Here is an 18,712-nt window from a genome sequence, read left to right as displayed (position 1 = left end):
GCAAGCCAAAGCTGACAGCAACTAACAATTCTCTTTCATCATTTTCAACATTGAAAAGGTGGTGAAAATTCATGAGCCATAAATACTATTGTCAACTTTTTAACACAGTGTAGTGTTATGTACCTCATGATTACAGCAGCAAGTAAGTAACTTCCTTCTACCCTGAGGACTGGATGTCCAGGCTTCAATGACCTATATTTACATAACAAAATATCCGAAGAATTTCCATCTTCTATATCCTTGGAGAAATAGGATTCTTCTGTTTCAGGTTCATCCATGCTGTCTATTGATGACAAAGGATTTCCAGTTTCCTTATATAGCTAATGTGCATCATTTCCATGTTCAGCATACTCATGCATCCTCTAGTAAACACAATAATATAAAATATCCAGAAATAAAGTATAAAGAATTAGCCTATTTGAAATCATTTGGCTCCTGTGTTCTTATTTGTACTTCAAAGACTGAGTTATCAGGACCTTGTACTGCAGTGTGCAAGGACTGCAATTTAAATTATATAATCATTAGCACTATTATTATGCTTAGCATACAAGATGATCATTTAAATTTTATAATAGTATGAACAAGAAAGCCTAACCTGATAGCCACTAGGTTTTGGATTAATGTTGTAGTCATCAAATTCACCATCTATGGGAGTCCAAATTCTGTATACAAATAAAATACCAAAGCAGGTAGAAATTAGAAGACATTATTAGGGTCAATACAGTTAATTGAAGTAAACGATGTTACAGCTAAGCCTGCAAATCCTAAAATATGAATGTACTGTTCCAAACTAACTCAAAAAAGGGGAGAGAATGAAAAATATAAAAGGATATTTTCAATCAATATCTTTTTCAGTTGATTTTGGTCTATGAGGATACGTTATCCTCATACTGACAATTGACCTCTTCCATGTTGCTTCATTTTTTTAGAGAGAAAAGAGCAAAATGTCCAAAGCAAATGGTTTCAAGCAATAATGATTTACTGAGTGAAACATAATAGATCAGTGAAAGAAACACAAGTAGATTATAATCCAACTAAAGTATCTAGCATACGGCAAGGAAGCATAAACATTTGCAAAAGGAATTATTATTTATTAAACAAACACACAAGCCCCATATCTAGCATACAACTAAGATAGAAAAAACAGAATACTAGACTGTATAAAAGAACTAAATTTCAATCACCAAAAGAATATAAATTCATACATAGGCAATAGATACATTGACAAGTCACTACACATATCATTCCATACCCCTCAACATCCACTAGATTCCTCCCCAAAAAATACAAAACATATTAAGATACATATATGTGAATCTAAATATACATATGAGCTGAGTAACTTTACCTTTTTTTCCTGATCAGGCAGCATATTCAAAATTGAGCATAAATGAACTTTTAATTATTTAAGCAAAAACTGTATCAACCAGCCCTTTCTCTCGGGTATAATCCAAATCACCTGAACTCCCACTTCCACTTCAAAACCCCAGAAAAAAGGGAAAACCATCAACTATAGTAAAGAATTCACTGATGCACCAGACATGTGTCTATGATTTTAAGCATTTAATATATTCAAGAATGCAATAAAAAAAAGTCAAATACAATTAAACAGTCTTCTAGTTAGTTAATCGCTCAGGTGGTTGGGTATAGTTGGAATTTTAAACCATGCGAAACAGATAAGAGATACTCAGACTTTCCAGCAAAGGCGAGGCTGACAATTGGCTGAAAAAGATAAGCATGAGCAGTTAAGACAAGATGCAGATGATGTACATGCATGAATCAATGAACCCTAATAGTATTTTCTTAGTTTAGTTCCCTTTTTTGGAAAAAATGTATTTTTAATCCTAATACATGATATTTATTACGAACATAGGCCCTAATAAGTTTTTCATATGAAACTTAGTTCACATGCATAAAACTGTTCTGAATTTCATCTCATCCATCTATTACCATCACAATCCCATAAGCACAGCACAAACTTACAATTCCATGTAAAATTATCATATAAAACAAGTGCAATATTAAGGGCAAAAGATATGCAGCATTTTCCTCCCTTCCTTAGTTTGCTGGAGATTTGATGCATGTTGCAAGATAATTCTAGGGTATGAACAAACTACGAGAAATAACAAGGTTCCAAGAAAATTACCGTTGGGGTCTCCCTTACAACAGCCATAAGCACATTCTTATTAGCAGAAATATGAGCATCCCTATCAATAAGGAAAAAGAAAATGTAAACCCCTCTTTCTAATGCATCTGAAGGAACTACACAGGTTGTATTATATCTAAATAAAGTTACAAAAAAGAGTAAAAATGAAATAAATCACAATAATGAACTGAAATATGGCTAGAACATACCACTATGGCAAGTTTTAACACCACATGCTCGCAAGTTGTCTGCTTGTGTTTTATCGGCCTCATTAAGCCCACGATTTGCGGCAATAAGATGTATGCACTTAGGTGGACACAGTTGATGATTGTGTTCACTCTCAAAGACACTGACTTTCCACTTACCTGTTCTATATAGTGACGAATGAAACGAATCCTCGCCCTGCAGTTGACACGAGTAATTGCCCTATGCTTCCTGTGCCGATTGTCCCTTTTAAGTTGCTTCCAATGTCTTTCTCCTACTTTATTGCAAACCAATTGTCTTGTATTAATGTTGCCATTAGCATCCACCGTCTTTAAGTCTTTTCGGGACACAAATCCATAGCACTTGGTATATTTGGCATAAAATTCACAAACTTGAGATTCTGTATCAAACACCAGTCCCCATATGTCTTTGATGGTCAAATCAGTTATCAACTTTTCAAAACCATCAACATTAATTATATCTGCCTCTGCTTCATCTACAGTTACATCCACCATATCATCACTTTCATCCAAACTGCACTCATACTCAACACTTAAATCCTCAGATTGATCACCATCTTTATACGACTCTTTGCCATCATTCTCCGTGACTGAACTTAAAATTTTAACATGTTAGGTACTAAATAAATGCTAGGAGATTGGAATAGGAAAAATGAACTCAATTTTTTATGATTAAAATTATTTAAATTATTTTTTAAATTCTTTAAAATTTTATATAATAATTTAAAATAAAATAATTTTAAAATAAAAAATTCATAATAAACATAAATATGATAAATAAACTCTTTTATTTTTTAACTTTAAAATTTTACATAAGTATCATAAAAATTTATTTTATCCTAAACATCATCATTAAAAATAATAAATTACCTAACTCAAATTCTAGAGACTAATAGTTTAAAATTTAGAGACTAATGGTTTAAATATTTACTCCTGATTCCAAATGCAAAATCAAACAGACAAGGGGATCAAAATCAATAAACTGGGGAGAAAACTAATCAAAATACATTATTTATATATAAATAAAGCAAGGAGATCAACAATCTTCAAGTGGGTAAAGAGCAATAATGCTGAAGCAAAGCAGAAATCTTCAAATCAAATCATCAATATTGAAAGCACTTGCACTTATGTAGTTATGTTAGCAAATGATAGATATCAAAAGGCAGCTTCATCTACAAGGATCCACCAAAACCCAGATCAAATCACAGTAAAAGGAAGCATTTTTAGACAACCCAGATGAAAAGATAAGACCCACTAAAAAAACACAGGTAGAAGTAAGAACCTTGCTAGGTACAAAGGATAATGGGAGAGTAACTTGTGATTACACTAATACATAAGTCCCTCCTCTTCTCCCATGAATTGGGACTATCTTCTGCTTGATCATCATGCAGTTTGAAGGTCATCATAGTCAAAGAAACACTCATTCTTCTCTCTCTCTCTCTGTATGACCGTGTTTTCCTCTATTTAGTTCTCTTCGCTTTTGTTAATGTTCCATAAAATGGTGTCCACTATGCCATGATTTTTCACTTTGTAGAAAATACAATAGCAAGATTAGAAAAAGCTTCATTTGGAAATTTTCATATAGTGTGAATTTTCTTATTATGGATCGAATACTTGTGTTGAATATGTGAAGAAAATTTTTAATGCCAGCAAAGACATGAGAGGGAGACAACTGCATGAGATTGCAGATCAAATGCTACCAAGGCTGGTAAACAAGTCGAACCTTCCTGAGGTTTTGAGGCACGTAATGTCTTTCTTTGTTGGTGAGTAACATATTTCTTGATAATTATATTATTGATAAATTACAACGCTTTGTTATTTCAGTACTTTTAGCTGAATTTTACACTGTATATTGGTAAAATTTCCACAAGAACATATGGATAAATCTTATAATACTGAGTTATATTTGCTGTCTAAATGACATACACGAAAAGGTTTTGGTTGTCAGATTTGAGTGAATTCTGAAAACTTGAGAATGTGATGAATCTAAGTATGATAATTTATTTTGCTGTAATGTGTCATTCTGTTATACACTTAGATCTGTATTATGTAATTTGAACTCTATTCATGAATTTAAGTCGAAGGCAGAAAATCTAATACTGCAATTTTTTGTATTTGTATCATGCCTAATTGCATATAAAGCATACTATTTCAGATCTCAGATTGTGCTATCTCCTATGTTTGATTTTATTTTGTCATGTTTAAATTCCTAGTGCTTTCAAGCTAAATTCTGTTTGCATCTTTTTACCCTACATGTTGTCCATATTTCAGATGGGGATTCTTCCAAATTAACAATGGCTACAAGCTTATCTGGGAAGGAACGAAGTAAGGAAATCAAAGGAGTAGCTGGGCTAAGCCAGGAAGCTTCTTGGCTAAAATCTACTTATTCGAAAAAGAAACCTGTGTTAGAAAGGCCAGCGAACATCCTTATCAGCTTTGATCAAAATGATAAAAGGACTCTGGCGCCTGAGCTGCAAATGAGTATTATCCCAAAAGACTTATGTTTAGATGAATTGGAGAGTGTAGTTAAAATCAAACAAGTAGAGGTTAAAATGTTTCAGTCATGTGCTGATGATGCAAGAAGAGAAGCTGAAGGGTTGAAATGTATTGCCCTTGCAAAGAGTGGGAAAATTGATGAAGAGTATACTCAGTGAATTGCGAAGCTGAGACTGGGTGAGACAGAGAAAATGCATAGGCAGAAACTCGAAGAACTTCAAGTATTAGAACGGGCACATCTGGAGTATTTCAACATGAAAAGAAGAATGGATGCAGACATTAAAGATCTTTTATCTAATATGGAAGCTACTAAAAGGAGTCTTGCCCTGTGAAGCTGACAACACTCTAGAATAGTTCTTTCAGGTAAATGTAATCTTCCATCTTATAATTTGTAGGTTTCAATTCCATCTTAATGTTATGAGTTACTGTAGTTTCTGATCCATAAATTGATGTATCTATCTGCTGTTGTAGTTCATTTGGGATTCAAGCTGCTAACCAAGATCTTGTACAGAGATTCCAACAGTTAATTACTCTTATTAAACAATTGGAATTACAAAAGCTATTTAAACTAGATTACTATTAAAACACCCTTGCAAGAATTCCCACTATTTGGTTGCATTTGCTAAGCATAATTTTTTTACTGACTCACAAGAGGAAAAGGATAAACTTAGCTACATATTGCGCTTTAGAAGTTTGCCTAGAGTCTAGACCTTAATCTTCGGTGTGTTATTTTTATCTCAAATACTCCATGAAACTTCTCAGAGAGTTTTTTACTGTTTTATTTCATGTGTTGGTCTATCGTAATGCTCACTAAAATTGAATTTTTGAAGAGATTTATTTTTTGAATTGTTCTGTTTTTGTCCTATTCAGGTGGATTCTATTAGTACCAAAATTTTTAGAGATTTTGTTTTTTTTTTCAGAGATTTTGTTCATGATTGAAAATAGCTAAGTGGCATCTTGCAGTGGATCACTTAGAATTTGTGAAATTAGATGTGCATTAAGACACTATACAGCATTTAAAAAATGAAACTATTATGATCTAAATTAAGTTTTCTATTAAAAAAATTGCATTCACAGTTTCAAAAACATATGCAGATAAAATAAGAATTCAACAATTCGTCATAATTAACAACAACTAATATCAAATCACATGAATCAAACCAAATTACCCTAATTACAAAAATCACACCAATGCTATAATAATTCAAATCACAGAAATCATAGGAAGGAAATTACCGGAAGGGAGAGGCTGACAACAGTGATGAAGAATGAGGAAGACGGCGAGGAAGACGGAACCAGGAGGAAGGCGACGCTCTCTGGAACGCACAAGATGGCGATACTCTATGACGCTACGATGACCTCGATTGCGAGACAAGAGATGAGAGAGGGAGAGATCTTGCGTGCGACGCACAGTGAGACAGATGCGGGAGATCGAGCTCTAGCGAGAGAGAGAGAGATAGAGAGAGACAATAGGAAAAGGAGAGAAGAAGATGAAGAATACTGGAAAAGGCGTGATTCAATGAACGGGTTTCTGAACCCAGATGAAGAACAATTTTAATTTTTTATTTTTTTTAATATGTTTTTGTTTTGTTGTTTAAATTATTTGAAACTATAAAATTAGAATTAATTGAATTTTAAAATTTGATTAATTTAAAAGGGCATTTTTGTCTAATCAAATAAAAGAATGATGCTTAAGACTTTTTATAAAATTAAATAAAAATTATTTTTTTATTTTTATTTAATTAAAGGGTTGTATTAGTAAAAGTGGTGATATAATATATATTTAAAAAAAAATTAAATATTGATGTGAAAAATAAATTCCACGTGGTTTGTTATTACTTGTCCATATTTTAAATATATCGGTACGTATAAATTTATCTCGTACCATAGCAAACACCAAACAGCAAAACATTTATCTTTATTTAACTATCTTCCCTGACCCAAACATTTGAACCTAACACTTTCACCGACTCGACGGCATTAAACCGAGACGCGTAGCACTTCACATTGTCATTCACCCAAGAACAGGGATCCCTCTCATCAATCTCTACTTTTGCTTTTCCATAGTACTACTGCTAAGTGAAAACCAGAAAGAAAGATAAACCAAATAGACAAAAGACTCACCTTTCTTACTCATGTTGAAGAGAAATAGGGGTGTTAAATTTTTTCTTCTTTGAGACTTCAACAAATATCCACTTGGGGAAAAGGACACTCTTTAAGACCAACGTGGGAAGCCAAAACAGTTGTGTCCAATCAAGCATTTTTAATCTAAGGCACTGATTCCATAACTTTCAAAAAATCTATTCATCACACGATCATGGATTCACCAAAAGTCACGCCACGAATCACATCCATCACATCATAATGGGCGCATAAAACTAGGTAACATTTAAATTATAATTAATGGCCAAACTGTTCACATTCTCCAAATGAATCAGAACGAGTTTGGCATTGGTACATTTTATTACACACCACAAGACATTGCCGAGGTATACAATCAACAAAGTTCGCCCTGCTTCCTTCAAGACAGGTCAAGTTTAGGGCTATGATGCATACCTAATACCTCAGCAATCAAATTGGAAAAGCTCGGACACGTAAAACGTAATTCACCGCACGATCATCAAAACGGTATAAATCCAAAACCCATGTAGCGAGATGCTCGAAAAAACCAAAGATCTCAGCAAAACTCAAAACTAACACAATAGACTTCCACTATATAAGAAACAACAAACAAAACACCAAGACACGACACATCTCTACACTTCACCTCATTTACTTTACCTATCTTTTCTTTATAATAAATTTTTTTTATTTGAGCGTCGAAATATCTTTTGCAGGTATTCTCACCTGTAGTGCTTAAATTCTAGCCGATGTATAGCTCTTTCTGTAAAAGAAGCTTACTGAAGTCGGAATTGCTCTAACTCGGCAAGATCATCACGAACAGAACAATTATCATAAAAAAAACTTGTATTTATTGTATCAAAATTTCTATATTACTCATCAATAAAATTTTGGTTTTTCTTCTAATATTTCTCTCTAAAAATTGTGTTTTTCTTCAAAAAAAATTGTGCTTATCATAAAAAATTGTCTACGTTTATCATTAATAAACTTATATTTTTTTCTATGGTATTCTTCGAAAAGTTATATTTACCTTCAATAAATTTATTTATCATCAACAAAGTTCGGTGCTTATCATTAATAAATTTCTTTGTTTCCTTCCAAGTTTTATCTTAAAAAAATATTATCTTTTTATAATTTATTTATCTTGCCTTTAGAGCACATGTTTAAGTTTACAAATTAAAAAAAATTTCATTGAAAATATAAAAAATTGAAGTTTTCAATGCATTTGCTTTATATTCATTAATAAAAATAGTTAAAATTTTTCATAAATGATAAGCTGATCGTGTGCTCTTAGCTGAGACATAGACACAGTGGTACACGGTGACACATGTCTGCTGTTTGGTTTCGTGAGACACAGATTTTCGAAGGACACGGGAAGACACGGATGGACACAGAGACAGATTTTCAAAGGACACGGGAGGACACGGATGGACACAGAGACATTAAATTTGTGTACCTCTAATTTGGTGAGACACTAAGACACAACTTGTGAGACACTAATTTTTTACTCTTTTATCCTTATTAAAATTTTAAAATTTGTCCTTTTATCTCCCCAAACCTTTCTTTTTTCTCTTCCTCTTTTAGATTCTATAACTAAATTTATCTTTCTATTTTCTTCAAAAAAAAATTGTACATTTAATTTTATTTATTTAAATTTTGATTAATCTTTGATAAATTCTGAGCTTTAATTTTTTATTTTTTTAAAAAAATATATATTTAATATTTGAATGATAATTTAAAATGATATTAGAAGAAATAAAAAATATTAAAAGAAATAAAAATTCAATGGTGATGACATGTAGTGTTTGGGATAATGGATGTACAGTAATAATAGTAAAACTTGTGGTAGAATAAAGGATAATTCAGCATTTTTAAAATATGTGTGTCTTGTTCTTTATTTTTACCAAACACAATACATAAACACAAATATTTTATGTCCATGTCTTTAATGTCTATATCTTTATGTTTATGTCTCATCATATACATCAACCAAACAGAGCCTTAGAACACATGTTAGATAAATTATCACAAAATCCGTAAAATTTTGTATTTCATTTCTATTTTACTCATTAACAAGTTATTATATCCGCGTATTCATAAAATAATAAATAAATATTTTTTATATTTTATTTTAACTAATAATTATCATATATGTTGTATTATTTTATTTTTATTATTTAAAAAATATGTTTAATATTATTTTAAAAATAAATATGTTTAAAAAAAAAAACTACGGATATTAAATCCTATCCGATCCAATAATTTTAATACAGATCAAATCGAAATTAACCATCCAATCCAAATTCACTTCTGATCGTTGATAAATCTTTCTATTTCATTCCCATGTTACTTTTTAAGTTGTGTTTACTTTTATGAAAAATTATTTAGTGACAATTTTAATATTTTTCATCAATAAATTTATATAATTTTTATATGTTTTTCTTAAAAAATTATGTTTACTTTCAAAAAGTTCGATATTTATCATTAATATTTTTTTCATTTTCTAAACTATTTCTTCAAAAAATTGCATTTACTTTTAAAAAATGTCTTTTTTTTTTGGTAAGCTAAAAAATGTCTTTATCTTCGATAATTTTGTGTTTTCTTATCTATTCTTTCATCTTTTTTTCCTTGTATTTCTCTTCTTTATTTTTCATCTTCATAAAATTTTTTAAAATATATAAATAACCTACAATCGAACAAACAAAGATACACAAGAAAGAAAGAAATATAAGAAAAAAAAAGAATGAACTAGTGATAAAAGATTAAAAAGAGCATGTGACCATTTGGTTGGTCTTAGTTACAAACATTTCTAAAAAGCTATTTTAATATTAAGTATGTTAACTCATGTCTTAATATTATAGCCAATTAAAGAAAATAACACCTTAATAAATGTATATTTAAATTTTATTCTAGGCTTACATTATTTTTATTCCATGAAAAATGAGATCATAACACAACATTGTACCATCTTATTATCTTACGGAAAATACAGCTTAAACAGTTTCGGAAACACAAGGAGAGGCGGCAGGACTTGAAGAGGGCTCTTGGTACCATTCGTTTGCTTCTCGTGTGAGAAAATAAGCTTCTGCAATCAGAAAAAATAAAAAATAAAAAAAAAATTAAAAAAAAAAAGAATGAAAAATCGACACCGGAATCAATTCTATGATTGGAGGTGTCAGCCAAGTTCAAATTCATTTAAGAGACAAACTTTCTCCCAACCCTCCGCCTCCTCTTTTCTCTCTCATTTTGATAGAAGAACATCAATAAAAGCGAGCGAAGAAAAAGGGAGGAGGATAAGAGATCCTCCTCACGAGCAAGAAACTGTCTATGAAATATAGCTTACCAATCTCACAGATCAAACTCTTCTAAAGTGAGGAGATTGGTAAAGTGAGAAAGTAAGTGTTTAATCATTCTTGAATTCTGATAATGGGATTCACATACGATGGAAGTTACAAATTCTGACAGTATAAAATTCAAATTGAAACTAAACATTAGAGTGACAATCTCGCATTTAGTTTCAAATAATTATTTATGACATATGATCCCACAAATGCTCATATAGCGTTTGATTGATGTTTATGTCTCAATGAGACATGGACACAGTGACACATGTCTACTGTTTGGTTTGGTGAGACATTTTTGAAGAACACGGATGGACACGGAGACACTAAATTTGTATACCTCTAATTTGGTGAGACACTAAGACACAACTTATGAGACTAATTTTTTACTCTTTTACCCTTATTCAATTTTTAAATTTTCAAAATTTGTCCTCCTGTCTTTCCAAATCTTTTTTGAATGAAGGATAATTTAGTCTTTTTCAAATATTTGTGTCTTGTTCATTATTTTTGTCAAACACAATACATAGACACATTTTATGTCTGTCTTTAATGTCTGTGTTTTTGTATCTCTGTCTCATCTTATACATTAACCAAACGGAGCCTGATGGAACCCAAAATGAAATTGAAATGAAAACTAGCATTAGAATTGCTCTAGATACCAACTCCAAAAGACATTTTCTAAACTCTAAACCATTTTAATATAGCTACTAGGTATGAAGTATGGGATAGCGGCTTCAAAAGAAGACCAAGGAACTTATTTTTCAAGCCAATTTGATTGAGGTTTACCTGACAAGAAGACATCCTTGTATTCATCATCATCATAAACAAATTGTGGAGGATCAGCTGAACCAACACCGACAATAGTGCTTCCACTGCATGACATGAATTGAGAGAAAACATATAAGATGTGTAATTGCATATTTTAAAAAGAGCAAAAGAAATACTTTGGACTATTGCAAGAAAAGAATACGAAGTAACTTGTCATTTGTGATTTCAGCACAAGGAATATATTTTAAGAACATGGAAGAGTACTAAAAACTCATTCTTTCATAAATTACTCATCCTTCAATAGAATTAAAAGTCTAGAACTATGCTACAATGTATCAAATTTGATAATTCATTATAATCACTAGTGTTTATCGAAAAATCACTACTAAGGAAATCCATGGAACAATCTACCATGCCACACTAAGGGAGAGATGTCAAAGCCTCTAAACTTCTAGTTGTACCATGTGCTTGATTAACTTTAGCTAACAAATATTTTTTTTTTAGACAGTAATGCTTGGGAGACAACTGTTTTCAGTCATGAGCCAACATTTTTAAAATTATTTTGTTTATCTTAAATTTTAGACTCTAAATCATAAACCTTTAACCCAAAATCTTAAATTATAAACCCAAAATCCTCCAAAAGAAAAAAGAGAATTTTTAGAATTAAAAAGGAAAAGTTGACTAATGTTGGCTAATTAAAAATGATCCCTATACTTTGAAAAAATTAGAAATCATCCATTGGAAAAACAACAACAACAATAATAATGATGATGATGAAAACAAAAAACAATAATAATAATAACAATAAACCAAAGCTGCCAAACCATCAGGCTAAGGTGTTGTGGGAGGCTTCTAAATCATCCAAGTCATCTAACCATAAGGATTCATAGGAACTTCAAGTGAAAGAATAATGATGTAAATTTTATTTTCAATAATAATATGTTTATACATTTGCCCCCATAAAAAATGAAGTAACTAGAATAAACTTCAACACCATAGCAGGCTTGTTCCACAGAATATTTGAGCATTGTTTAGTCCTTAATTGAGTAGTACAAGTAGAAACACAAACCAAGAGAGAGAAAAGGAACAGAGACATTATTTAACTTTGCTCCATAAAGTTGTACCTTTTTTAACTTCAAAAGAAAAAATGGCAGAATGAATGAAGAATACAAGGTATTTTAACTGTTTTTACCTTCCTGACATAAAAACAGCATCATGTTCTCCACGGCTAGCTGCAATGATCCGCTGTTTCAATCGCTTGAGAGATGGGAGAACTTCAAAAGCAGGAATTTCTACAGATGAAAAACAAGGAAAAATATACTATAAATCAAATGAAACATAAAGGCTTTCTAATTCATCAGAACAGTATAGTAAAAAATCTGGATTATATTCTAATGTGATACATATGGATCAGTATCTATCAATGTTAGAAGGATTGATTTGCAAGACATAGGAGCCATACAAGATATTTCATGGTAAGTTGCACATTCAATTATATCATGAGAACAAAAGATCAATCAAATTCACACTAGAAACCTCACAGGAATTGTATATAAAGTGTGTTCAAGAAGATTTTATCAAAACCAGAGTGAATAAAGTTAAAAAGAGAAGAAAATAAACAAACCTAAATCATTGATACAAACATCTTGTGATATCCCATTCCTTTTAATATTCTCTAGCAATGTTAAAGGATCAACATTACTGGTCTGGTCCAACCGTAGCCGCTGTATCATTCGAAGAAAAAATTACTGATTATGAGAAAGGAGGGGAAAGTATGGTTGTGTTTTTATTCTAAAAATTCAAATACCTTGTAGACTTCTGCAGTTGAACAGGCCTCTTGGGGCTTTATGAGAACCATTGGAATGTCCAAAGATAGTGGTGGAGCTATATTCTGAACTATCTGTACGATTTAAATGAAAAAGAAAATTTACGGTATAATGATAAAAGAAATTCATGTAATCCAACTGCCTGCGAAATTAAATATAATAGTCGAATGCCTTGACCTTTCAATGGTTATGGGAACATAAACCCTTCCCATTCATGACAAAATCTAATATCCATCTAGCAATAAACTTCAGGTTTCATGTAAAAGGATCAATCAAGTTTCAATTCTTGGTCCACTTGTGTTTATTATACATAACAATAAAAACTTTCACAAACAATGAATGACTATCGAATCCGATATAATGATGCTATGCCTTTGATATTCTACCCATTAGGAACTTATCAACATATCACATATTACTAACAAGCAGCAAAGATTGAGCACCCGTAAATAAATACAAAACGACATATTAGAAGTACATCTCAAAGTTTTTGTCAAATCTAATAATGAGGAAGGTTAGGACTGACCTCACCTCGACCGCTGCAATAGGCTGCTCCTTGAGAGAAAAAGAAAGGAATATCCGAACCAATCTCACTCGACCATTCTTGGAGTTCCTCCTCAGTGGCAAGACAACCGCTGAACTGATTCGCTGCCCATAATGCAGTTGCAGCATTGCTACTTCCACCTCCAAGCCCAGCCCCTGTGGGTACCCGCTTATCAAGATGAATCTGACAATAGCATAAGTAAAAACAATATACATTAAATCTCATCAAGATTAGAAATCCAAACAATAATAAAAAGTATGCACCTTTCTTATTCAAATATGATAAAAATTTAGAGAAGAAAATAGCATTGTTGTTCATACCCAGAAGAACTTATCACTTCCCGTTTTCTTCCTGTAAAGATTGAGCGCCTTAATAATCTACAGAAAAAGAACATTCGCATTACATTCACGGAAAGAAACTGGATAAAAAAATCATAGATGGAAAACAAAAGTTCGCGATGAATTACCAAATTTCTATCATCAAGGGGCACCCCAGACACATTGGTCGAGAGACGGTCCGTAGTTTTTGATGGTGACAAAGAGAACTTGATTATATCACCTAGACTTATCACCTGAAGATTTCAAAGTGGTAAAAAAAAAAAAGTTATAGACATATGGTCAACAATTAAACAAAAAATTGTAGAATTGAACTAAAAGTATTAACCAAAATGAGATTATATTAACTAACATGGAACAGGGAAGCCAAATCATGATACCCATCTTCCCTTTTGTTGGTTATTCTCAAGAAAATATTTATCTGCATAAAAGGAATCATCAATACAAGCAAACAAATTTTGGAATGATCTCTGAGCAACAGAATGGTTACCTTGCATGGAGAGAATAAAGTAAGTCTTGAAAATGGAGCATCTTTGTCCACTTCATCTGCTAATTTGTTTATCCTTCCCTCAGGGTCATACTCAATCTAATTAATATTCACCAAATCACAACTAATTTTGTATCAGCTCCCAAAAATAAAAAAAGAAAAAACAATGACAACAACAAGAACAGCAACAGCGAAATTCAAAAGATAGCACGCCAAAGTAGAAGTACAAAAAGAAACTGAAATTAAAATGTCATTCAACAAAATAACCATAGAAACTTCAAGCCAAGGGATAATAACTAGGATGAGAAAACAAACCTCTACTTGCTTCCTTGAAGTGTTGGAATCAGAAACCATGGCTCTAACCAAGTGGGGTCTTTGGCAATGAAGCTTTGAGTGGAAATTGGATGACCCATATGGCTTGAATCGAGGTAAATGGCTGCTAATTTCAAGTCAACAATAAAGAAAGAAAATGCTAAAAGAAAATTAAATCAAAATTTAATAATAAATGAATTCTGGGGTGACAAGGCTACTCACACATCGGATCGGATATCACCAAAATTTGGATCCGATCCGATTCACAAATTTACAAATAAGATCGGATTCGGTTAAAAATAAAAAATCTATCTAAAAATTCAACAATTAAAAAAACAACAAAATTTCAAACAGAACCATCCAAAAAATAAAGAAAAAAATTCTAAAAATTTAAAAATTAAGAAATACATAAGAAATTCAAACAGAACCATGCCAAAAAAAGGAAAAGATCCCAAAATTCAAAAATTAAGAAAAAAAACAGAAGTATAGAATCATGCCAAAAATTAAGAAAAGGATCAAACGAATTCTCTTCCTCCATATCGACAAGCAGAACCATAATTCAAACAATAGTATAGAAGATTGAATAACCAAAATTTTCTAATAGCACCAAAGAAATTTAATCTAACCTAATAGTTTCTAAATTTAAAAGGACAAAAACAGTAAAGTTCCAGAACTTAAGCAGAAGAAAAAGCAGAAGCCAGATACCCAGACGAAGAAGAAGCAGCAGAAGCCAGTTGAACCAGCCGAAGCAGAAGCCACAAGAAGAATCGGTAGCAGAAGCAGAAGCTAGAAGAAGAACCGAAACAGAAGAAGAAACCAGAAGAACAGAGGAACACTGGAACAGAGACGATGAACAGGAGATTGGTGAAACGACGAAGAGGCGAGCGATAGGAAGCGAGGGGCGTGACCGAGTAAGAGACGAGAGCGACGAGGAAGAGAATAGCACGACCGAGGAACGTCAGCGGCGAGCAACCTCCTGCGTGGCGGCGCTATGAACGAGGACGATGGTGGTATTTGGTGACGGTGAGACGGTGCGTTGGGGAGGAAGTGAGATGAGATTGGGATTGGGACTGAGGTAGTCTGGCAGTGAGCGCCAAATGAACGAGATTGTTGACTGCTAAATGAGTTGATTGATTCACCCATTTGTTTTTTTCAATATAAAACTTTTCTCGGTAGTAGGTGCAAATTATGTATTAATCTAACCCACAAAGATGATGTGTTAGTTGGTACTTGGTAATTGAAGCTAAACGAACATCTCTTCGTTCCCCGTCAAACCCTTTGACTTCTCTATTCCCGAAAAAGCACACAAATTAATAAGGTTATGAAAATTGAAAACCCAAACCGATCCAATTATCAAATTAAAAATTTATCCGGCTGAATCCACAAGTGGACCAATAGTTCAATTTTGAAAAAAATTTCCAAAATTGCAACTGGGTTCAAACCTAGGACTTTCAAGTTCAAAGGTATTATCCCTTATTTTTACTACTTGGCCAAAATTATTTGTTAGTTTTAGGTCTAATTACAAAAAGGAAAAGTAAGAACCAAGAAACAAGGAATGAATGTCTCAATTTTTTTTAACACTTGATGGAGTAAAGTGTGATTTTTTTATTATTAATCTTAAAAAAATTCTATGATATTGACATAAATTTTAAGCATTTCATGTTTATTACACTTGTTAAGCTTTGAGATCAACAGGTGGAGGAGAAGGATGTTTGTAAAATGGATAAGTGAACGTATCTCATTTCGTGTGTAATAATCATTATAATTAGTGAATTGTCTAATTATTTCTTTAAGTTAGTTGGGGTAATGAGTCCTTTATGCCTAATGCCTAAGCTCCATGGGATTTATTGTTTGAAAATATAAAATTGAGAGAAAAATAAAATTTGAGGAGTATAGTCTTTTGTTTTTAAATAAAAAAACATATAAATACAGGCCATTTTTTGTTATGGAAAATAGATTGATAAAGTTCATTAAAATGGATGTATGGACGAAATTTTTACTATTATGATGTCGGGACAAAACGTAGTTTGTATTTTACTTTTTTTTTTAATTTTGTTCAACATATAAAACAAATGCAGTGTGTGCTTTGTTTGTTGGAGGTTTTTAAAATTTTTTTTATTCGTTTAAGTCCAAACGCAACCTGCGTTTAGTGAGGAGCATTTTTTTAATTTTTTTGACACAACAAAAAGTACGATGCATTTTTTTTATGTCAGCTTTATTTTTGGAAGACCCAAAACACGGGTTGCATTTTGAAGATGTTAGTTTTTTTTGGAAAATATAAAACGCAAGTTGTATTTTGTATAAAAAAAAATATTTTATCCGAGAGTCCTCCTTATAAATACAAAGCAACACTCGTTTAAAATACCTCACTCCACTTCTACTCCTCCTATTCTTCTTTCTTGCCCATATGTGATAGTTTGAAATTTTTTTGGCAGTAAGTTGTGTCAAAAAAGTCGGATTAGGTGAGGTTGAAGTTATGAAAAGTATTGCAAATTTGCGAGTGTATTATAACGGTTTGATTATACCAAACACACGTGAAGGAGTGACTTTTGTTTGTAAATATCCGTTGTCATTTGCTATTCCATGTACCATGAATTTTGTAGAGTTGCAAAATGGGCTTTGTAATAATATTCAAAGCCACATTTCAAAAAGGGTGAGCAACATTTTATACAAGAATCATGTACAAGTATTTGGTGGGCTGATACAGTTTCAAATGATGCCCATCACTGACGATGGCAGTATGCAGCAGATGTTATGTATTTATCAACAAATCCGATTTCACGTGCCAATGATAGAGCTGTACGTTGAGTTCGAACAACAGTCAGGGTTGGGCGCGGTTGGCGAGGAAGTCAATGTTGATAAGCTTGGGGATATAGATTGGGAAGAAGATAATAATGACAGTGAAGAGGAGTTCGAAGCCAACTATGAAGTCGATGACGAAAACGATGACGGAGACTCAGCAGGCAATTTGGCGGTGTAGAATGAAGCAGATGCAATTGTAAGCCAGTACCCATTTGGTGTTCCGTCTTTTATGCGAACTCTAGATTCTCGAAGCCATGCATGCCTAGGAATTTCCTAAGTATGTGAACATGAGTATGTTATGATTATTAATTCAAGTTACCTACGGTGTTTATTTTATTTGCCTTGTCTGACTGATGGTGGTGCGCATGTCGTAGGTGAAGGGAACGTTGCGGCAGAAGATTGTGAGTTTAGTGTTGGAATGAAATTTGGTTCAAGAGAGTCGGTGATATCTGCAATCAAAAGCTACACTATCTCTAGAGGAGTTGATTACACTGTATATGAATCTGAGCTGCAGACATTCTATGCGAAATACAAGAGTTATGGTGTAGGTTGTGATTGGCTTATCCGAGCTAGCTTGATTCGAAAGAAAGTTTGTTGGGAGATCAGAAGATACAATGGCAAACACACGTGCACCATGGGCACAATTTCACATGATCATGCCAAGTTGAACTTAGACACAATTGCATAGGCTATTAGAACGTTGGTCGAAGCAGACCCGTCGATAAAGGTAAAGTCTATTATTGCAGAAATTCAATCCAGGTTCAACTACATTGTAAGTTACTGCAAGGCTTGGTTGGCAAAGCAGAAATATGTCGCAAAAGTTTTCGGTGATTGGGAAGTTTCTTACCAGACTCTGCCAGTATGGTTGAAAGCAATGACTGTGAAGACGCCAATGTCTCATGTGCAAATTAAAATGCTCCCCGTTTACCGTGAGAGTGAGGAGGTTCAAGGTGTAAGAGTACTACACTACGTTTTTTGGAGCTTTTATCCATGTATTGTAGCATTCAGACACTGCAAGCCACTAGTGCAGGTTGATGGCACGCACCTGTACGATAAATATAAAGGTACACTTTTGGTTGCAGTTACATAAGATGGGAACCAAAACATTGTGCCATTACATTTGCGATAGTCGAGGGTGAGACGGCAGATGCGTGGGAGTTTTTTCTGACCAATTTGCGAAGATATGTTGTTACCATTGATGGCGTGGGCATTATTTCTGACCACCATACCTCTATCGACGGTGCAGTAGCTCGCAGTAACGGTGCATGGTCACCACCAAAAGCGTGGCACATGTACTGCATCATGCACAT

At 32.8% G+C, this 18,712-nt stretch overlaps 1 protein-coding gene across 1 annotated transcript; it reads right to left on the bottom strand.

Moving 5' to 3' along the window:
• Positions 1–9,715: 9,715 nt before the first annotated feature.
• On the bottom strand, positions 9,716–15,743 carry LOC107460357 (4-diphosphocytidyl-2-C-methyl-D-erythritol kinase, chloroplastic). Its single transcript, XM_021128600.2, has 12 exons — positions 15,418–15,743; positions 14,604–14,724; positions 14,292–14,387; positions 14,154–14,222; positions 13,933–14,037; positions 13,787–13,843; positions 13,449–13,649; positions 12,904–12,996; positions 12,721–12,820; positions 12,289–12,388; positions 11,115–11,200; positions 9,716–10,072 (listed from the first exon to the last, which is right to left on the bottom strand). Exons 1-12 carry the CDS (start codon positions 15,741–15,743, stop codon positions 9,981–9,983), a joined length of 1,446 nt encoding a protein of 481 aa, XP_020984259.2. The 3' UTR covers positions 9,716–9,980.
• Positions 15,744–18,712: the final 2,969 nt, after the last annotated feature.

Source organism: Arachis duranensis, chromosome 8 (genome assembly GCF_000817695.3).
Source record: "Arachis duranensis cultivar V14167 chromosome 8, aradu.V14167.gnm2.J7QH, whole genome shotgun sequence".
In the NCBI taxonomy this organism is placed as follows: Eukaryota; Viridiplantae; Streptophyta; class Magnoliopsida; order Fabales; family Fabaceae; genus Arachis; species Arachis duranensis.
The sequence above is the reverse complement of the archived record's forward strand: the minus strand, read 5'-3'. Positions and strand labels throughout refer to the sequence as shown.

Excerpts from the sequence above, each read along its gene's own strand:
- LOC107460357 (XM_021128600.2), bottom strand. The coding sequence starts at position 15,743 with ATGGGTGAATCAATCAACTCATTTAGCAGTCAACAATCTCGTTCATTT. Across the intron at positions 14,038-14,153 it reads ATTTGGCTTCCCTGTTCCAT|GTGATAAGTCTAGGTGATAT; the intron begins GTTAGTTAATAT and ends TGAAATCTTCAG. Across the intron at positions 12,389-12,720 it reads TGTTTGTATCAATGATTTAG|AAATTCCTGCTTTTGAAGTT; the intron begins GTTTGTTTATTT and ends TTTCATCTGTAG.